Here is a 23,272-nt window from a genome sequence, read left to right as displayed (position 1 = left end):
CATTCAGCTGTTTGAGAAAGCGACTAACAATTGTCATATAACCCTTCCTCGATTTCCCATGTATGGCTTCTGCATGGCAAAATTTTAAGGTCAAGCTACTAACAGAAGAACTTGAAAACTGTACCTGCCAGGTGGTATGTGTTCAGAGAATTACAACTAAAACAAATGTAAACACATTCCCTCATTGAATAAAATAAAAATAAAAAGTCATTCCAGAAAATATAAGGATGTTTGACATGACCCACATTTTTTAAATAATCACCTTTGCCACTACTGCAGGTAATTGAGATCTGCTTACAGAATAGTTTTCAGAGAGTTCTCAAGTTGGACATCACATGTGAAATAACATCCACATATTGACATTAAAATACTCTACGTACATCTATTGATAATTTGTAGTGTTGGTGTTAGCTTTTTGGTCGATATAAATGGCATGGGGGCAAAGTTAATTGCTAAAATAGGATAAAGAGATGGTGTATTCTACCTTTAGGAGAGTTACCTGAAAAATCTCAGCTGTTCAACATCCTAAATTATTTTGCTTGGCTTTCCTCTCAGGTCTGACCCAGCGATTCTGTACAACGATAGGTCTGTTTTAGAAAATCACCATTTAAGTGCAGCCTATCGCCTTCTACAGGAGGATGAGGAAATGAATATTTTGATTAACCTCTCAAAGGATGACTGGAGGTAAGGAGGAGCTAAGAGAGAGATTAGGAGGCCAGGAAAGGAGCCGTGAGGAGAGACGGAGCATGCATCTTTTGAAGAAATAATACTCTGTTTGAAATTGTTATTGCTGTTTCTTTCTTTCTCTATCTCTGTTCTCTTTCTTGACACAGATACTCAAATATATTGTAGGCACCTTGGGAATATTTGCTGTTGGTTACCTTAGGAAACTTGTGTTCTTTTTATCTTACCTTCTTAAACCTAAATTTCATCAATTAACTTTTTTTTCACCTTATATTGGATTGGACTTCTTAAAAAAAATCTTTCAAAATTTGCTGAGGAAATTGACGCTTTAAAATAATCATGGGCACTTAATTCTGTCGCCTAAGTGGCACTATGTGTCTTTGAATTTGGGCAGACCTGAATTTGGATGTGAACACAATTATTTACTAGCTGTATGATATTTAGGAAGTTACTCAACCCCTTTACACCTTTTTAAAATTTAATTTCTAGAAAATAGATAACATTTAGTTTGTAATTTGGTTAGGGTAATAATACATGATATAATCCATTTAAAATGCTTAGCACAGTTTGTGACACATATAGCAAGCCTGCAGATCCTTGTAGCCTACAGATCCGTAATATAGGTGAAGGTGTTTCAAAGCTTGTAGGCAAAATCATTTAAATGCTTAAAAACTTCTGAATCTACTGTGATGCAAATAATACTTATATTTTAATTAAATGATCAGCTGTTTATTGAGTATCTCTGTACCATTATTCAAGGATTCAGAGAAATAAGCCATTCTGAACAACAAATCTGAAACTGATTTTCAGTAAGAGTTGGCTATTAGTTTCCCTGCAACTCTAGTTCATTAAAACAGAGAGGAATATTTGGCTTGAATTTTGTTGGAAAATGTTAGATTTAAGCAGCAGCTAAAAAATGCAGAGCATTTCAGTTAATCAATGCAAATCTTGTAGAAAAAGAAGCCCTCTATCCAATTTAAATGTTTGTAAAAGTATAATAAAAGATTTGAATATGGCAGAGAACAGCTTTACACATATTCAGATATATCCCTTTGATCCCAGAGGAAGGAGAGAGAGAGGGAGAATTGGGTAGAAGCATCCTAGATCTCCATGCATCCTAAAAAAAGTTCAGCAAGGCTGTCAGGAAATTCTTGAGCCAAAGTCGGCCATCAGAGGAGTCCCATGTCTCCCAGGAAGGGATGCCCTCAGTCATTGGCTTGGAGCAGCCCATGGGAAGCATGGCCTTGGGCAAAAATGGCAACAGTTTTCAGAATGTAGTAGCTGAGGCCCATAGCCAATTAAATTCCTGTAGTTGGAGGTCTGTGTGGTATGTTCTCATGGCCACTGTCCCATGGAAATTAAAATATGATATTAAATGGCTGTATAATACTCGCATCTATGGAAGTCCCATAATTACTTTTGAGTGTGTGAGTATGGGTGTGTTCGTGTGTTTTGGCTATTATAAAGAATCCTGTAATGAACATCTCTTTAATGTATTTTTATGTGTAGAATTAATGGATCAAAGAATGTTGTTTTAAGGCTCTTGTTGAACTTTGTCAAATTGCTTTCAGGTAATGCACTGATATTGCTGGCCTGTGGGATTTGTGAGCACATGGGATTTATGGCTGGATAGGCATAATTGCCTCTTAATCTATTTTGAAAGCATAGATATGCCACCTCTGTTATCTGTATTTTTGTTAAGGGTTTTCTATTTCTGCTTAACTATACATTTGTCAAAATTTAGCTTAGATTACTTGTGTTTCCACTCTGCTATGATCATAAGCCTCGTTCATTGTTCAGTCTGCTACTGTGTTAGTGAGGCTGGTTTCGGCAATATCTAAACCCAGAATCATTGCAACAGACCAGAGTATATCAGTTCACACTGGAATACACTGATATTCACCAGTGCAACCATCCTAATTATGTATCATTAGCTCTGCGTTCTTATTGGTGCGTATTTGTGAAGTACTAGTTGTGAATAATTTGAATACTACCTCTGACCAAAGCAAGTTGTAAAACTGAGTGATCCAGCAAAACTTAAGTGAATTTAATATAAAAAAAGTCAAACAAGTTACTTGAAAAATAGAGTTTAATGAAATCTGTTTATGTACAAGCCTTATATATTTGTGTGTTTTATTCAACACTGTCTTTACTATCTCAAAGACAGAGTGAAATATAATTGATTTAGAATCATGGAACGTCTCAGGTACAGGAACATTCTGATTCAGTGGAAACTTTATAATTATAGCCCATAGTGCCATGCTTTTTAGCTACTCCTGTTTTTGAGGATCCTGTAGGTTAAGAAAAGATTGCAGTTGATGTAACTTAAGTTACATAGATTTAGTGTTCTATTATATTTTCATTTAAGGACAGTTTTTAAAATATTGTTTTATTATGTTATCATATTTTATTAATGTTGAGATACATTGCTCTAAGACAGTGGTATTATCTCACAAATAAAATGTTAACTTATTATTAAGGACTCTCAGTTAAGCCCATCAACCCAAACACAACATATGTTTAGTATCCTATGTCTTTCTAGGAAAGCAATTTAATATCTGATAGATTCTATTTGGATACATAAGCGCATTAGACTTTTAGGACCTTTATAAATGAATGTATTACCAGGTATTTACTGCATTTCAAAGTGGAAAAATATGGAATTCCACTTTGGGCAGGCCAAATCAGCTACTGATAAAGCAATTCTCCTGCAAATAAAGCTATAAACTATGGACAAAATACAAAGACACAAATAAACACAACCTCCAATGATGTGAGAGCTGTAGAGAGTAAACAAAATCAGACAAATTTTGGAGATGTGTTAAAATTTGGAGAATCTGACAGGATGAGGTGAGTGTGATGTTTTGTGTCTTTACTCTGAACACAGTCTCAGTCAAGGCAACACTAGATGGATAAAGCTATATTTATACAAAAACCTCCACTATGTTTCTGGCTAGAGAAACCAGTGTAGGAACTACCAGAGCTGCTAGCAAGTGAATTAGAACTCCATAAAAGAGATTGCCAAGTAAGGGGAAACTTAAATTCTGTGACAGTCTCAGTGACAATACAGAGAGCAGGAAAATGTGATTTGTTTGCAAGGGAAAAGACAATCAACAGATGCAATCTCCAAGATGAACTATTGTTGGAATTATCAGACAAGAACTTTTAAAGCAGTTATTATATTTATGCTCAGTGAGGTAAAGGAAAATATGCTTGTAATAAATAAAATACAGTAAAATTTAACCAGTGAAATGACAATAGAAGCAAGAGCACACAAATTTTAGAACTGAAAAAGTAAAGTATCTATATAGAAAATTCACTGTATTGGCTTAGTAGCAAGTTGGAGAGGACAGAAGAAAGAATTCAGTGAGCTTGAAAAGATCAATCCAGGGGCTTCCCTGGTGGTGCAGTGGTTGAGAGTCCGCCTGCCGATGCAGGGGACACGGGTTCGTGCCCCGGTCTGGAAAGATCCCACATGCCACAGAGCGGCTTGGCCCATGAGCCATGGCCGCCGAGCCTGCGCGTCTGGAGCCTGTGCTCCGCAACGGGAGAGGCCACAACAGTGAGAGGCCCACATACTGCAAAAAAAAAAAAAGATCAATCCAAATTATCCATATTGAAGAAGTAGGAGAAAAAAAAGATTTTTAAAAATGAGCAGTTTTAGGGACCTATGGGACAATTTCAGGTGGTCAAATATAGGGACAACTACAGTCTCAGAAAGACAGGAGAGAGAGAGAGAGAATGAGACACAAGATATGTTTGAAGAAATAATGGCTGAAAACTTTCCAAACATGGTGAATGAGATAAATTTATAGATGCAAGAACCTCAGCAAACTTAAACAGGATAAATTCAAAGAAAAACATACCTGCATGCATATTATAGTCAAACTGCTAAGAGTCAAAGATAAAATTAGAGAAAAATGACACATTACATTCAAGGGAACAATTTGATTTACTTTGGACTTTTCATCAGAAACCATGGAGGCCAGAAGGCAATGGAATAATGTCTTTAAAGTGTTAAAAGAAACAACAACAAAAAAGTTGACACAGAATGCTATGTCCCATGAAAATATCCTTTAAAAGTGAAGATGACATAACATTATTTTCAGATGATGGAAAACTACAGAAATTTGTCACCAACAGAGCTGCATTTTAAGAAATGCTAAAGAACTACATGATGACAGTATATCTCTTAATTTATTTAGGTCCTCTTTAATCAGCAGTGTTCTGTAGTTTGCAGTGAACAGGAGTTACACTTACTTTTTAAAGTTACTACTAAGTGTTTTATATTTTGTGCTATTGTAAAATAAATTATTTTATTTATTTTCCAATGGCTTGCTGCTAGTCTGTGTGTGTGTGTGTATGTGTGTGTGTGTATAGATATATCTGTATATCTTTATCTATATCTCCATCCAAGGCATTCAATGGGGAAAGGAAAAGCTTTTCAACAAGTGGTGTTGAAACAAATGGATATCAATATGAAAAAAACTTTTTATCCTTACCTCACGCCATACTCAAAATTTACCTTGAAATTTATCATAGACCAAATATAAAAGATTAAAATGGTAAGACTTCCAGAGGAAAACAAAGTCCTTGGGGTAGTTGGAGGTTTCTCAGATAGGACCCCAAAAAGAATGAAGCATTAAAAAAATTGTATTAAAATTTAGATTAACATACAGACACTATTATATATAAAATAGATAACCAACAAGGACCTGCTGTATAGCACAGGGAACTCTACTCAATATTCTACAGTAACCTATATGGGTAAAGAATCTGAAAAAGAATGAATATATGAATAAGTATAACTGAATCACTTTGCTGTACACCTGAAACTACACAACATTGTAAATCAACTATACTCCACTAAAATTTTTTAAAATGGTATTAAAATTTAAAACTTTTGCTCTTTGAAAGACACTGTTAAAAAAAAAGCGAGGTAGGAAGTAGGAGAAGTTATTCACAACACATATATCTTACATATGATTTGTATCCAGAATGTATAGTGTACTTCTACCGCTCAATAAGAAGAACACAAACAACTCAATTTTAAAAAGGGTAAGGTCCATGAATAGACATTTTTGCAAAGAAGACATACAGATGGCCAGCAAGCATATGGAAAGATGCTCAACATTGCTAATCATCAGAGATGCAAGTCAAAACCACAATGAGATATCATCTCACACCTGTCAGAATGGCTATCATCAAAAAGACCACAAATAACAAATCTTGGGGAGGATGTGGAGAAAGGGAATCTTTGTACACTGTTTGTGGGAATGTAAATCGGTGCTGCCACTGTGGAACACTGTATGGAGGTTCCTCAAAAAACTAAAAACAGAACTACCATATGACCCAGCAATTCCACTCCTGTGTAGATATCCAAAGAAAATGAAAACACTAATTAGAAAAGATACATTCTTCCCAATGTTCATAGCAACATTATTTATAATAGCCAAAATATGGACGCAACTTAAGTGTGTATCAACAGACAAATGGATAAAGAAGATGTGGTATATGTATATAATACTACTCAGACATAAAAAAGAATGAAATCTTGCCATTTGCGACAACATGGCTGGACCTGGAGGGTCTTATGTGTAGTGAAATAAGTCAGACAGAGAAAGACAAATACTGTATGATATCACTTATATGATAGAGGTAGGAGATTAAGAAGTACAAGCTACTATGTATAAAATAAATAAGCTACAAGACTATATTGTACAACATAGGGAACATGGCCAATATTTTATAATAGCTTTAAATGGAATAAAAACTTTCAATCCTTATGTTTTACACCTAAAACTAATATAATATTGTAAATCAATCATAGCTGAATTTAAAAAAAGGGGGGGAGGAAGGGTCTGAAAGAGGCATTTCCCTAAATAAGGATATACAAATGGCCTATAAGTACATGAAAAGGTGCCTGACATCATTAGTCATCAAAGAAATACAAATGAAAAACACACTGAGATACCACTACATATCCCTTAGAATGGCTGAGATATAGAAAATCTGGAACTTTCATACACTGATTGTCAAAATGTAAAGTGATACAAACCACTTTGAAAAATTTTGGTAGTTTTTTTTAATAAAGTTAAACACTCCTGTATCTTATAAACAAGCCATTCTACTCCTAGGTATTTACTCAAAAGAAATGAAAACATATCTACACAGTGACTAGTACATAAACACTCATAGTTTTATTCATAAGGGCTCCAAACTAGAATCGAATAACCCAAATGTCCATCAGCTGGTGAATGGATAAATTAATTGTGGTGTCCTCGTATGATGGAATACCATTCAGTAGTCAAAACCAATGAACTATTGATGAACAACTATGCGGATGAATTGCAAATCATTATGCTGAGCAAAGAAGGCTAGAAAAATAAGAGTACATTTTGTATTTTATATGTGTGTGTGTGTGTGTGTGTGTGTGCATAGGCAGATACATATAAGTGTGTATACCTAGTGTCTAGTTTAATATATACGTGCATGTACCTATGTACTCTACATATATGTGTATATACACATACACATATATATCTGCTTTATGCCTCTCTGGTTTGCATTTTCTAGTTATATATATGTATGAGTACACACACACATATATAATAAAACCAGAAAGACATAAAGCAAACTGTCTAGACATAAAGCAGATCAAACATTGCCTGGGGCCTGTGGGTAGAGGAAGAGGTGAGCTGCAGAGAGGTTTGAGGGTGATGGAAATGTTCAGAACCACGACTGTGGTGGTCCTTCCAAAAGTTTTACTCAACTGTTAAAACTAATTGAAATGTGCAACTTTTAGGGAAGCAGTTTATTCTATGCGAATTCTACTTTAATAAAGTTCTTAGAATAAAAAGATCAGTGTTTGGCAGGGGTTCAGGAGCAAGAGGAATGAATAAGTGGAGCACGGGATTTTAGGGTGTTGAAACTATTCTGTCTGATACTGTTAATGGGGGAACATGCGAGTATGCATTTGCCAAACCTCATAGAACTGTGCAACATGAGAGTGGACCCTCAGGTAAACTATGGACTGGAGTGAATGTAAGGTATCGATATTGGTTATCATTTGTGACACATGTACCGCATTAATGTAAGAGGTTAATACTGAGGGAAACTGCAGGGTGGGGAGAGAGTATATGGGAGCTCTCTATACTATCTTCTCAATTTTTCTGTAAACCTACAACTGCTCTAAAAAAGTCTATTAAAAAAAGTGAAATACCTATATCCAACATGTACTATGGATTATCAGTCCCCCTCCTAGGATTAATTTCAAATTAATTTTTTCTTAAAACTTGAATTCAGTAGAGAAAAGAATGCTTTACTACACCTTCAGTTTCTTTGGAATTTTTCCTGTGAGTTAATTTTCCAAATGATATGTGCATTCCACATATCCTATTCCTAATAAATGATATCCTTAATCTTTAACCTTCCTTTATTCCTCCCAAAAAAGTCCACCTAAAAGACTCAAGTTAGATTCAAAATGTCACAACCAATTAACTGATTTTGGTTAGAAATTGCAAAGAATAAACTAATTTTTCTTTCCATTTTTTACTTCTATCCTTTTTTCTCCATGGGGTGTCCCTGAAAGGGAGTTTCGGACCTTGGTAATTGAGATGGTGATGGCTACGGATATGTCCTGTCATTTCCAGCAAATCAAAGCGATGAAGACTGCTCTGCAGCAGCCAGAAGCGTGAGTGAGCCTGTGACATCATGTGTTTTCATAGGTGTTTGACCTTGTCTTTGTCCATGTCACTGTACCTTTAAAGTTTATCTCCTTCAATATGACATTATTGAGTGATCTCATAAAATAATGATGCTTGGAGGAGAAAGCCTGAGAATTGTACCTATCACAGATATATTCTCATTAGAGTTGAAATAACAATTTGCCCCAGTAACAATTTGCCCCAATTAGAATTTAAAATATTTCTGTCAGAAATGAAATTATCGAAGATCCACTCAATGCAGAGGCAGCAAATAAAGGTCAGTGAGTAACTCTTGGATTTTTGTTGTCTTTTTAATGATGGCAGTCATTCCAGAAACGGTTTTGAGTCAGTTTTTGAGGTGTCCAGTTCAATAAGCATGGAGACCTTGCTGATGAAAATCCAAGTTGTAGGATGAATTGATGGTTTTCCCCTAGTTCAGCTGCAGTGGGGTTTGAGATGGGAGAATGGAAGGGATTTTATTTTTTTATTTTTTATTTTTAAAAAATTTTGAATTTTATTTTATTTACTTTTTATACAGCAGGTTCTTATTAGTTATTGATTTTACACACATCAGTGTATACATGTCAATCCCAATTGCCCAATTCATCCCACCACCACCCCCACCCTCTGCGGTTTTCCCCCCTTGATGTCCATACGTTTGTTCTCTACATCTGTGTTTCTATTTCTGCCCTGCAAACCGGTTCATCTGTACCATTTTTCTAGGTTCCACATACATGCGTTAATACACGATATTTGTTTTTCTCTTTCTGACTTACTTCACTCTATATGACAGTCTCTAGATCCATCCACGTCTCTACAAATGACCCAATTTTGTTCCTTTTTATGGCTGAGTAATATTCCATTGTATATATGTGCCACATGTTCTTTATCCATTCGTCTGTCAATGGGCATTTATTTAGGTTGCTTCCATGACCTGGCTATTGTAAATAGTGCTGCAGTAAACATTGGGGTGCATGTGTCTTTGTGAATCATGGTTTTCTCTGGGTATATGCCCAGTAGTGGGATTGCTGGGTCATATGGTAGTTCTATTTTTAGTTTTTTAAGGAACCTCCATACTGTTCTCCATAGTGGCTGTATCAATTTACATTCCCGCCAACAGTGCAAGAGGGTTCCCTTTTCTCCACACCCTCTCCAGCATTTGTTGTTTGTAGATTTTCTGTTGATGCCCATTCTAACTGGTGTGAGGTGATATCTCATTGTAGTTTTGATTTGCATTTCTCTAATAATTAGTGATGTTGAGCAGCTTTTCATGTGCTTCTTGGCCATCTGTATGGCTTCTTTGGAGAAATGTCTATTTAGGTCTTCTGCCCATTTTTTGATTGGGTTGTTTGTTTTTTTAACACTGAGCTGCATGAACTGTTTATGTATTTTGGAGATTAATCTTTTGTCCATTGATTCGTTCGCAAATATTTTCTCTCATTCTGAGGGTTGTCTTTTCGTCTTGTTTATGGTTTCCTTTGCTGTGCAAAAGCTTTTAAGTTTCATTAGGTCCCATGTGTTTATTTTTGTTTTTATTTCCATTACTCTAGGAGGTGGATCAAAAAAGATCTTGCGGGCCTCCCTGGTGGCGCAGTGGTTGAGAGTCCGCCTGCCGATGCAGGGGATGCGGGTTCGTGCCCCGGTCTGGGAGGATCCCATATGCCGCGGAGCGGCTGGGCCCGTGAGCCATGGCCGCTGGGCCTGCGCGTCCGGAGCCTGTGCTCCGCAACGGGAGAGGCCACAACAGTGAGAGGCCCGCATACCGCAAAAAGAAAAAAAAAAAAAAAAGATCTTGCTATGATTTATGTCAAAGAGTGTTCTGGAAGGGATTTTTAAAAATGGTGATTTGTTAAAAACTCTTATTGAGGTTCTGTAAGTTTGGTCATCATGTGTTTGGATCCTTTGGGTTTACAGAATTGAAAAGCCGAAAGCATTATCCCTGATGTTGCACACGGCAGACATTAGCCATCCAGCAAAAGCCTGGGAGCTCCACCACCGCTGGACGATGTCACTCCTGGAGGAGTTCTTCAGACAGGTACCTTGTTGCTCTGCTAACCACGCTCCCACTGCTGTCATCCATGGACATATCCTGAATTTTATATTTCAGCAACATTGTGATAAAGACTATTACGATTACAGTCACCTTCTTTGTGGAGGGAGGAATCACAGCTTTTTTTTTTTTTTTTTTTTTTTTTTTTGGTCTTCTGGTCATGTGATATTTGAATTTCACCTAAATTCTGATTTTCGGAATGTTATGGTATTTCTATCCTATGCAAAAAAAAAAATGCATTTCCTTGTGGCAGTCTTTTGTCAGAATGTCAGCTGCGGAATGCTTTTACTTTTTTGGGGGGTGGGTGACCAAATGGCAGTCGCTTCAACTCGCTTCTCTGTTATAATTGGCTGGATTGTTCCTTTCTAGCAGACAAACCCATGTTGTCAAATTCCAAAGCCAGGTGGGGCAATTTGAGGTCAAGAAATCACTAGAAGCTACTATTCCAATTATATTTAAACTTAGTACATCCTAAGACACAGGGTTGTATTTTCTACAAGAATAGTGAGAGTCTTTAATGAGGATACATTGCTTTAAATTTATTTTTTAAAGAGGTGCATAGAAGTAGAGAAATAAAAAGGTAAATAAATGCATAGCCCAGGACTGCTGTCTTCTCAAACCCAGACAGGTGTGCTAAGCTCATCTCAAGAAGAGCTGCCATTAAATATCTGCTTCGAGACATGAGGTCCTGAGGCTGAAGGCAAGATGACATGTAGATTGTGGGACCTGAATTACAGTTAAGTCAGATTAATACAGTTAATTCATTAATTCTTTTTTTTCTTTTTTTTTTTTTTTCTTTTTGCGGTATGCGGGCCTCTCACTGTTGTGGCCTCTCCCGTTGCGGAGCACAGGCTCCGGATGCGCAGGCCCAGCGGCCATGGCTCACGGGCCCAGCCGCTCCGCGGCATATGGGATCCTCCCAGACCGGGGCACGAACCCGCATCCCCTGCATCGGCAGGCGGACTCTTAACCACTGCGCCACCAGGGAGGCCCATTAATTCTTGTTAATTTACTGAGGGAGGTTACAGTACAGATTCAGAGACCTCTGAGATTCCATAAAACACTACATATCAACACCAGTCTCAACTTTGTCCCCTCAACTGACAAGAGGTGTACTCTTTCGCTGGTTACTCAGATTTTTGGAAGCAAATTACTCTTATGATTACTCTTATTCTTATGATTCTAGTTTGAATGGAGAAATTTTAGAAGGCATTTCTGTGTTTGTTTTTTTCCTTCTGAAGCTGCACACAATATCCAGTAACAAAGTGGGACTAGAGTTAACAACATATTAGGCAAAGTTCAGAAGGCCCTTTACTGGAATTTTTATTCCAACTGGTTTGTGGTCTGGAACTAATAAAATCACTCCTCTGGTTCCCAGTGGTCTCATCTGTGATTTGTTTTTTGGAAGGTGGGAGGATTTAAAGGAAGGTTGGACCAGATTTTTTCCTTAGTGTCCTTCCCACATTAAATGTTCTACAATTCCTTCATTCTGTCCAAGGGTGCACATCAACACATGCACACACGTGTGCCCCCTTAAGCTGTTCTATGAATACGCCAGCAGGTACCTTATTCAGCATATGGCTGTTTCCCTTACATGGTCATTGCTTGGCCTCACAGAGTAGTTCTCAAGGGGAACCCAAGGGTGTGAGAGGAACTAGAGCTGTACAGGTGTGGCCATGCTGTATATACAAGAATGACTGCAAAATCATCCTTAATGGAGGGCTAATTTTGAGTCATTTTTCCAGAGGTTACTTTTCTAATATTAATGAAAGAATTTTCTCCAAATCTCCACTTCCCTTATCATATGCTTTTTTTGATTATTGCTTTTGTAATGATACTCCCTATAACTAGGAATATTTAATCTATAGCCAGAGGTAAATCATCACTAACTCATATAAGTTTGAGGTATTGAAGTGATTCCTTTTTTTAATTGTAAGAGAGTGAATATGAGAAATTACTTAAATATGTGAACATTTTTTCCCATTAAAGGAAGGCTTGTTTGCACAAACATAAGCTTGAATTGAAAGAAAATGTACCAGAGGCAATGTGAAAATAAGCATATTGAATTTCTTGCCAATTGGGAATGGAATGTTATCTCACTGGACTGGAACTATTTTTTAGCAATTATGATTCAGTAAATTATTTTTATTGACTTAATATTTTAACCCAGATGCCTAAGCCATGGTAAGTAACCCATGTAGGAGAAATGTTGCCTGAGTTCTTAACTATAGATTTTAAATTGGACAGTTCAAATGGGAAATCTCAATGGGACTGTAGGATCTTTGAAAAAATTACATTTAGAAGTTGGGTTATATTTCAAAATAAGGGCATAGCCTCAGTGTTGATAGACCAGACCTTCTATGCTTTGCTAAAAGAGTAAGTTACATGTTCAGTTTTACAACCATTTTTTACAAAATCCAAGCCACTGCCTCAAGTCTTTTACAATGAAATATTAACTTTAAGAAAGTATAAGTTTGCCTCTTTGGTGAATACATTTTGAGATTCATTTCCTTAGTATTGCTGTATATTTTTCAAACATCTACAATTCTTTTAATTTCCTCTGTGTTTGTGGTGGTTTCCCCACTTTTGTTTATTTCCTGTATCAGTCTTTTTTTTCCCTTTCTTCTGTATGAAATTAGCTAATCATTTGATTATTTGCTAATCTTTAGCTAATCTTTTTTATTTTATGATGTCAGTTACTGTTTTCATTTTTATTAATTCATTTCTTCTGCTTGAGTTTATTTTGTTATTTTGCTAATTCCCTGAGTTGGATGCTCAATTCAATTATTTTCATTCTGCCTGTTTGATATTAGAAAATATAAGGCTAGGAGTGTGTGTTATCATGAATCTCGTAGGTTCTAATATGTAGGTGTTCACAATCCTTCTTTTCTAAATATTCTGTAATTTGGGTTTTGATTTTTCTTTTGTCCAAAATTGCTTCAGATGGAGATGTTTCTTTATGTAATTTTCCAGTGGTAGTTTCCTTTGCTTTCTACTTTTGCAATTAATTTGTGGCTTATTGAAATTTGATCAAAGGATATTTTTCATTGTTTGGATCTTACTGTAAAACTCGTTTGTCACCTACTATATAATCAATTTTTGTGAATGTTCATGGCTCTTGAAAAGTAGGTTTATTTTCTACTTGCAGGGTATAAAATTCAAAGAACACCAAGCACATCCACCTTATTAATTATGTCATTTAAGTATTTTATATATTATTTTAAAAACTTTGATCTATCGTGGGCTGACAGGTGTTTCTATTATTTTCATTTACTATGTGGTATAGTTTTTGCTTCATGCATGTTGATTCTGTGTTATTTGTGTTCTTGGATATTCATAACTGTTAAATTTTCATAGTTTACTGTACCTTTATCATTATAAAGCCTGCTTCTTTGTCTTATCTAATGCTTTTACCTAGAATTCAAATTCGGTTCATTTTAAGAGGAGACTCTTGTCTTTGCACAACTTTCTACTCTAACCTTTTCAGAGATGCTTTCATTTGGGTGTGTCTTTTAACACTGTATATAATTGAGGTTTTTCTATGAGTCAGTCTAAGATTCTTTTATTATTTGAAATCAGCCATATTAACATCTATTGAAATGACAGGCATCTTTGCTCTTAGGTGCTGTCATATTTTATATTATGATTTCTGTTTTTGTGGCTTCTTTTTAAATCTTTCACTATGTTGGTGGTACCATCTGCTTTGTTATGTTTTTATTTCTTCTGATGACTTGGAAGTTTTATATTATGTTCTAGTGGCTAACGTGATAATGAAAACTTTACATCCTCTATTTATTTAGATAGTATCTATTGCCTCCCTGCAATAGTAAACTTCTGTTCCTCTTGCTGCTTCCCCAACACCTCCTTGTAACTTGCTTAATTTTTGTAGTCTGTACCTTTGTTATTTAAATAGAACTCTATTCCTTTATATATCAGGTTTAAATGGTATATTTGCACCCCCATTTTTAACGCATAAGAAGGACAGCACTTATTCATACCTCTCAACACCTTTCCCATTTTCCTTTTGTAATATAACTAATTCCTTGTTACTGTTTGTTGGCTATATCATTTCTAAATTCTTAATATTTTCTAAGTGAGCATTCTATCTCATGTACTATATGCTGTTTACAAAAAACACACCCAAAACAGTGTGACCCAGAAAAGTGGAAAATAAACAAATTTGGCAAAGGCATAATTCTCCAGTTGTTCTTGTCCTGGCTCTACTCAGTGCTGGCACTTTGACCATGGTTGATCCATTCATCTATTGGTTGGTCAAAGTTGTTCCTTGAGTGGTTTCTTCTAGAAGTGCTAAAAACCACATTTTTGTGTGTTTGCAAGTTTTTCTACTGCTGTTATAGTTGGGTCACAGTTTGCCTGGGTAAGACATTTTTTTGAATCAAACCTTCTTTCCCTGAGGTCTTTTTTAGATTTTGTTCAAATGTCTTCCACCTATGAATGTTGTTATGGAGAGGTTGGAGGCCATGCTAGAATTATTTCCACGTCTAGGTGATATATCTCTTTGCTTATGTGCCCTAAGGATAATTTCTTTACCTTTGAAGCCCGGTGACATTACTAGGATATATTTCAATAATGATTGTTCTATAATAGCTTTTCTTGGGACCTGGCATGCTCTTTTTCTGTATAGGTTCAAGTTATATTCATTAAATCTTTCATGATTTCCTTTTCCATTTGTTTTTGTTTCCTTCTTTAGGAAAAACAGTTATTCATATGTGGCCTCTCTTGTTTTTCTTCCATGTCTGTTATTTTCCTTTAAATCTTCTTTAACTCTTCGATCAGTGGTATTTTTTTTCAGTCCTGAACTCCATGTCCCTTAATGTGTTTTTATCCAGAATAACTCTCCTTTGTTTGGCTTCCAACACAATCTTCATTTATATGATGGTTCTGTTTTTCTTTCCCATATCTCCTCTGAGCTCTGCTAGCTCCTGGTTCCCTAAGCCCTGGTTCTTGATAATTTCAGGAGTTTCTTTCTGATCGTGGCAGTATGTTTGGTCATCACTTGGTGGCACTGTTTTTTCTGGTGAATGTTCCCTATCTGTTATTTTTATTTTTCTGTTCCTTTGGTTTTTTTCTTTTCATGTGAAGTATCTTTTCATAAGTTTTTTTTTCCTGGTAGTGGTGATAGTGCTGCCTCCTCTTTCTCCCCCCCCTCTTTCTACCCCCCCGTTGCTCCTCCCCCTCTTCTCATTCTCCTCCCTTCTTCCTTCTTCGTCTTCATTTTATTATTATTTACCATCTTTGAGTGAAATATATTATTTTTTGACCAACTATTTGCAGGAGGTATGTGCCAGGGAGAAACTGGAACAGCAATATTCTAAGTTCCATGGTTTATTATGAGGCTTCTATGACATGGGGTATGTGTGTGTGTGTGTAGTGTGTTAGCCTTTACTTCTTCCTGGTCGACAGTAGGCAACAGTTGTAGGACTGCTCACAGTTCAGTCTCTGTCATCCACCCACTCTCTTGCCATGCTTGTGTGTTTTATCATTCAACATTTTCTTCTCTACTATTCTTGGAGCTAAATAAGGTGCAGAGTAGCTCCTCACACCAGCGCTTACTGTCTCTCTGGTTTTCCCATGTACTGGATGTGGGGTACTTTTCTGGTCTGAGTGAACTTTGGAAACCTCTATTCTTCAAGCTTCATCTGAGATCTGCAGCCATAGGCCTCTTCTCTGGGCATCTTACCTCACCCCTCCCAGATATTCACAGCATTTTGCAGCCGTTCCTCATGTAGTTTTGATTTGAGATTACAGATTTCTCCTAATATTCATTTGTGTTTCTGTTGTTTGTCATTCTCCTGTTTTGAGAAGATAATTTCTGAGAGAGAAGGGCAAAGATGTCTTTACTATACTTATCTTAAATCCAAAATCATAATAATTTTCTCATACCTCACATTTGTAACGTCTTCCTCTGGGAAAGAAGAATGTATATTGCTGCATTTTGTTCAACTTGATGCTCTTGTTGCCTCCCCAATCAAATACCTTTTCTTCGGTCTACCTGGAAACACTCACTTGAGATGTCACCTAACAGTCTTTTGAAGCTCTTGCATTGAGAGATGCCGTCTGCCCTGTGAACTTCCAATACAGAAAGAACCTTTGTTTCTCTTAATTGGTTTGCTGCTTACAGATAGCTGCTGTAACAAACAAACACCCACATGTATAACAGTACACATAAAATGGAATTTTATCACCCACTCATGTAAAGTACCGACAAGTGTTTCTTGATTGGCAGATGGTTTACAGTAAGCAGTGATTTTAGATCCAGACTCTACCATCTACATGGCTTCCATGGTGCTTATCTACATCAAGCCAGCAAAAGAAGGGAGGACATAGAAACATAGGCATAGGTGATTTTATAGGCCAGAACTGTGGTGGAAATACACTCCCTCTCCCCTGTTTTATTATCTAGCACAAACTGGCACAGATTCTGGGAATCATAGTCTAGCTACCTGTGGACAGGAAATGGAGGGTGGTGGTGGTTTGTGAACAACTAACTGCCTAATTGCTCTCCCAGCTTGCTTGTGATAAATGTCCAAGTGACCAAAGGAACTTGAGTGTTTCTAACCAAATTCATCTTTTCATTCCTTCAACTAACATTCCTTGTGTTCCTTTTGTAGATTGATTCTGTGACCTTATCAGTCAGTTATCTTAACCCCCACCACAAGAATGATAGTTACTTATTTTTCTGCACTGTCCTGGAAGAAAAAAAAATGAGTTCCTTTAAAAAAAATATCCTTTGTGCTGACTGAGACTTTCCCCCTTTTTTGAAAATATTGACCTCTTTAACAAAGAGGAAGGTATATGAATAATTCCACAAGGGCCAGTAGTTAAAGAGTTGTACAATATTGTATCAGTCAAGCTGGATTCGCCTGTAGAAGTGCATTCTTCTGTATTGCTTTCTGCATAATCTTTCCAATTTATAAATATATCTGTCCTCCAGAGGGAATTCAGGGACCACTATCTTAAAATAGGTTTTTAGTAGCTGGTAGTAATAGTTAATTAAATCCAAAAGATGTAAGTGATGTGTGGATGTGGGTATGGACAAGTCCATGGGATAAGAAGTTGCTTAATATCATGCACTTTTTCGGTAATAAAATCCAAATTAATGCAGACATCTTAATAGTCAAGTGGTTAGTGTTCTTCTAAGCCACACCCATTAAAATGCACCAACAAAACAACTTATATCCCTGCTTCATAAGGAATAAGAGTGGGTTTTATTTGTGTTAGCTGAGCTAGCCCACTAAACCAGCTACACAACAACAATTTATGTTATAAATACTCTTCCTTCTCGTCATACTGCCCAAGTAGAAATAGCTTTGGAGTAAGTTATTTTCAGCATGCCACTTGAGAGATAGAGCAGCCCTCAGCAAGGTATACTCAGAAACAGAGGGACCATTGTGTCCCATGGGCTGTTCATATAGGAAAGAGTACAGAAGGAACTAAGCCACTTCAGGTCTGTTCCTGAGACCCTTGGATGTCCCCAGCGCCCATTGTGACCCCCACTATTCAGCTTCCTCAGATGCCCATTCCTTTTCCTTCTTTTCAATAGATCTTAAATGTGCATGTGAACTAGCATCCTTTCTCTTTGGTAACATGCCTTAGAAAGAAAAAGCATTCAGTTTTTTAACTTTGGTTATCGAATTAGGTCATTACTCTTTATTTACTGTAGGTTCACTGGTGATATTTATTATAATCAGAGTGTAACAATTAGATGTAACAAGTTCACTAAAAGTTTCTCAGATCTTCACTTAGATGGTAGAAATATCTACTGGGAAACAGTAAGTGTTCTTTTAATTTATATACATTTTGTCACTTAATCTTCATTGTTACTTGATGACATAGGGATTATTATCCCACATTTGAATTGAATGTGTGGGGCTTCCCTGGTGGTGCAGTGGTTAAGAATCTGCCTGCCAATGCAGGGGACACGGGTTCGAGCCCTGGTCCGGGAAGATCCCACATGCCGCAGAGCAACAAAGCCCATGCACCACAACTACTGAGCCTGCACTCCAGAGCCCGCGAGCCACAACTACTGAGCCCATGCACCTGGAGCCTGTGCTCCACAACAAGAGAAGCCACCACAATGAGAACCCTGCGCACCACACCGCACCGCATCGAAGAGTAGCCCCTGCTTGCCACAACTAGAGAAAGCCTGTGCGCAGCAACGAAGACCCAACACAGCCAGATAGATAGATAGATAGATAAATTAATTAATTAATTAATTTATTTATTTATTTAAAAAAATTGAAATGTGGAGAGGGAATATAAACTTCCTACGATCACACAGGTGGCGAGAGCAAGGCCAGATTCAAGCCCAAATCAGTAGCCATTAACCTGGGCAGATTCTTTTCTGTTAAATTGAATCAGCACAACTTTGCGGCTCTCAGAAGGGTGACATTTTCCCTTTCCTCTGGGCGTGTGACTGAAGTATTGTGCTCTGGTTCAGAATGGTTTTTAAAAATCATCTCCATCATTATTCAGACTTTCCATAGCACTTATTATAGTCTTGCTTTTTGATGAGGTTGAGAACATATTGGCCAGAGAATCATGTTTTATTATTGTCTAACTTGATAAACACAAGCAATTATTTACTTTGCTTCTTTTTCGTTCCACTTTTCATCATCACTGAGCCCTGCAGTGAAGACCCCAGAAGCACTTATTCCAGTTGTTTATGGCTTTAGGTAGCACTTGGAGAATGAGTCCAAATCAATCCCATTAGAATTGGTGTGTTAGACACTCCCCACAACTGGGAGGGGTTTGCTGGCTCAAGAAAGGCCACAGGTCAGCACAGGGCAACTGGAGAACACACAAGAATTCTGACTGCTCTGCTGGCTCTAGGCCACAAGACACGTTGCTTTTCTTATTTTCCTTGGGGGACCTATAGCTGTCTGATGAGGCTTTCTATACAACAGCATGCACCTTTGCAGTTGGATGGAATGATTGGACCCCGGAGGGCTTCAGCCTCTTGGTGTCTTTTATGCAGAGGAGCAGGTCCCAAAAGGACATATTACATAATGTAATTGGAATAATTAAAATAAAGACCAGTGGCCTTTGTGGCAGCTGAAGTTGTGAAATAAAATCTGGGCAGCTCAGCCTGTTGTTGTTAATTTACTTTGACCTCCTGTTTTTCTAGGGTGATAGAGAAGCAGAGCTGGGGCTGCCTTTTTCTCCTCTGTGTGACCGAAAGTCCACCATGGTTGCCCAGTCACAAGTAGGTATGTGTTTGCCAATCCATTGGATGGAACGAGAAACCAGAAAGGAGTGTCTGGAAGTAAGCTCAGATGCTCCCAGTGATTCTTCAGCTGGGAACCTGGCTCCATTCTGCTTGCTGTGCTCATGGCTTTGGCTGGTTGGGCTGATGGAGCAGCTCTCCCCATCCTTCTCCCTGGAGTGTAGCTGGTTCCCAGGAAGATTAGACAGTGACACTCTGCTGTCTCCATCATTCCCTGCCAAGAGAAAAAGGGACCTTAACACTAAGGCAATGACAAGAATTAGTGGTGGGAAGCCCATTCTATTTCAGTCTCTCCATTCTGCATGCAATACCAGAAGTTTCCTCAGTGATGCTTCCTCTAGCCCTGTTTCCAGGACAGTACCATTTCCTGGATGACCCTACTTCCAGGAATGGCTCTTTAAAAATGTTTCCTTCCCCTTCCTTCTTTCCTCCCTTCCTTCCTCCTCTCTCCCTCCATCCCTCCTCCCTCCCTTCCTTCCTTCCTTTAAAAAAAAATTTAGCACCTTTTTTTTTTTTTGGTAAAGATAACTTTTACACTGCTAATAACCATAATATATGGGCATTACAGAATTCTTCAGGTGTGAGGGAGGGTAGCAGTGCCAAACATAAATTAAGTGTCATCAGTGATCTCCACCTTGGAAGAGTCTGAAATCATTGAAAAAATAAATTCAACAAAGATTTATTGATTTTTTTCTACTTGTGTTTTGGGGACTTATTAATTTTTTTCATATTAATATATTGAGTTCCTGTTAGGTGTAGGGCACAGCTAGGCACTGTAACAGATGTTATAAAAAAAAAAAGACAAATTATACATGGTGTCTGCTCCCAAAGACATTGAACCAGTATTGGGTGGTAGGCAAGAGGTTGAGAAAACAAAATCTATTAGATTGTTACAATGCTAAGGCAGAGATTGTACATGGTACAATGAGATACAGAACAGAGTTGTGAACATTAGACCCAGAAAGACTTGTTTAAAGGTAATATTTGAGTTAAGTCCTAGGAGATAAGTAGGCAGTGTCTAGGCATATGGTGATATGTGTTAGAGGTAGATAGGGGTGGGTGGAAGGAAATTGCAGACAAGGATCAGCATATACTAAACAAGGAAATTTAAAACAGTATAGTATTGTCAGGGAATTAATTACAAATAGTTCCATTTGGCTGGAGCAGTAGGTAGGGAGTAGGATGTGGTGAGGGACATGTTTGGAGAGAAAATCAGGTCCAGGTTAGGAATAGCGTGTGCTTATACTTTCCTGTAGGAAATGAGGGCACAGCTAAAGAATTTTAAGTAAGGTTAAAACTATATATAAATTGATGTTTTAGAGTAAGAATCAGCAAACTATAGCCTGTGGGCCAAATCTGGCCAACTGCTTGGTCTTGTGAATAAAGATTTATTACAACACAGTTAAGCTCATTCATTTGCATATTGTCTATGGCTGCTTTTGCACTACAGTGGCAGAGTTAAGCAGTTGTATGACAAACTCCTTTGTTTAGGTTTTGTATGTGGCCCCCCAAACCTAAAATATTACTATCTGGCCCTTTACAGAAAAGATTTGCCAATCCCTGCTTTAGAAAGATTTCTCTATCAGTAGTATGGAGGATTAATTGGAGGGTTTTGAGTAAGACTAGAGGCAAGGGCTCCAGCTGGTGCTTCCTGCAAGGTTACAGGGAGGAGATGTTGAGTATCAGAACTAAGACAATACAGGAGAGAGGTAGCATATAAAACATTAAGGATTCAGCTGGATGCAAGACTAAGATAAAGGCAGCAATCTAGATTGAGTGGTTGAGCCATGTCCTATTTACAAGGATTGGAGGGAAAGCTGATGAGTTAGTTTGGGTTTGGACATGTTGAATGAATTTAACTTGTGAGAAAAAAAAAAAAGGTGAAAATACTGTCATCAAACACTTCCATTTCAGCTTAAAATTATACTGCAATTAACTGCAATTCAAATTTGGCTATCAGTGTTTCTTTATCAGGACACTATTGGTATTTGCTTGGGACAATTCTTGTCTTGCCAATTACATTACAGGATTTTTAGCATCCTTCACTGCTGGGCATTAAATGCCAGTATCACTTCCACCTTGGTCACTGTAAAAACCAAATAAGCATTTGTATATTTCCAAACACTATATTTCCTTTGACTGGTATTTAGTTTCATGTGGCTGTGTAATGAATTATCACCCTTAGTTCTAGATTCTGTATTTTCTCCTGATGTGTCACAGAACACTTGGGTATTTTTGAACTGTTGAGACAGTCAGTCTAGCCCAGCATCAACTATCTCCCCAGCATGGTGATCTCTCAAAGGTATAGTTCCAGATCTGACCCTTCTCCTAGTTTCCAACCCCGTTTCTTCCAATTCTTTTGACCCTCTTCCATCTGGGTAGGTCCCTGGTACCTCAAGTCAGCAAATCTAAGACCAAGCCCACCATCTTCCTCCCCAGTCACATTCTCCCCCATTGTCCCTGTTCTCTCTGCCTTCCTGTTGGAAGTCTCAGACAGATCCCACCTAGAGGCAGGACCACCTCCCGCTGTGCATGTATCTGTGCCTCCATCACACTCTCACCTTAAAATGGCACTGGATCTTGCCTTCCTTACCTTGCCTTTGAGCTATTGCAACAGCTTCTAAAATGAGTTTCCCAGCCTCAACCCCTATTGCTCTCTCCCTTCCCATCCATCTTGCCAGATTAACTTTCCCAAATAACATCAGAAAAAAATCTTATTACAATGCTGCCCAGACATCTCAAGGGGCTTCTAGTGCCTATCTAAATCCTAACCTTTAGCCTGATACTTAAGAACCTCCCTCCTGGGCTTCCATGGTGGCGCAGTGGTTGAGAGTCCGCCTGCCGATGCAGGGGACACGGGTTCATGCCCTGGTTCGGGAAGATCCCACGTGCCGCGGAGCGGCTGGCTCCCCGAGCCATGGCCGCTGAGCCTGCACGTCCGGAGCCTGTGCTCCGCAGTGGGAGAGGCCACAACAGTGAGAGGCCTGTGTACCGCAAAAAAAAAATCCTCCCTCCTGAGCTGATAATGACCTGCCTCCCCAGGCTTTCCCTTTCTGACTTCAAAAGAATCCCTAAGCCCCAGTCATTCTCCAGACACATCCTGCACTTTTCCCTATCCTTGTCACTTTGCTTATTTCACCCCCTGCATCTAGAATGAATACCCTTAAGGGCTCAGCTCAAACATCACAACCTCCATGATGCTGTTTGCAGCCTTCTCGGTGGGAGGGAAAATATCCTCCCTGCCTTACCTTCTCAGGGGCCTTTATTTGGGCTTCTCCTTTAGCCCTTCCATTTTTGTGCTCATTTAATTCCCCCTATAAGCTTCCAAGGGCAGGCAGTTTGTGTTACACATCTTAGTCTTTTATGCAGCACCTATTACATCGTTTTTTTACATAGTAGATGTTGAACTTGCATTTTTAAGCACTTTATTGAACTATCTCCTAAAAAGTTATAGGAAGGTTATGTAGGAGAAATGGAACTGACTCATGATATTCAAAACAAGGAATATATTAAATGATTAAGACCAACCTAGTCTCTCCTAATCTGATCCGGCGCTCCTATGAAGATGAATTTTAAAAGAAAAAT

General features: G+C 37.9%; 1 protein-coding gene across 3 annotated transcripts in view; it reads left to right on the top strand.

Annotated features, from left to right (window-relative positions):
* Positions 1-23,272, top strand: part of PDE1C (phosphodiesterase 1C) — a 545,840-nt gene that overhangs the window by 457,967 nt on the left and 64,601 nt on the right. For all 3 annotated transcript variants that reach the window (XM_060107830.1, XM_060107831.1, XM_060107832.1), the window contains 4 exons: positions 556-684; positions 8,276-8,377; positions 10,305-10,425; positions 19,589-19,670. In XM_060107830.1, coding sequence (XP_059963813.1) covers positions 556-684; positions 8,276-8,377; positions 10,305-10,425; positions 19,589-19,670 — 434 coding nt within the window. The remainder of the gene's footprint in view (positions 1-555; positions 685-8,275; positions 8,378-10,304; positions 10,426-19,588; positions 19,671-23,272) is intronic.

The sequence above is a fragment of the Mesoplodon densirostris genome, chromosome 9 (assembly GCF_025265405.1).
Source record: "Mesoplodon densirostris isolate mMesDen1 chromosome 9, mMesDen1 primary haplotype, whole genome shotgun sequence".
NCBI lineage: Eukaryota > Metazoa > Chordata > Mammalia > Artiodactyla > Ziphiidae > Mesoplodon > Mesoplodon densirostris.
The sequence above is the reverse complement of the archived record's forward strand: the minus strand, read 5'-3'. Positions and strand labels throughout refer to the sequence as shown.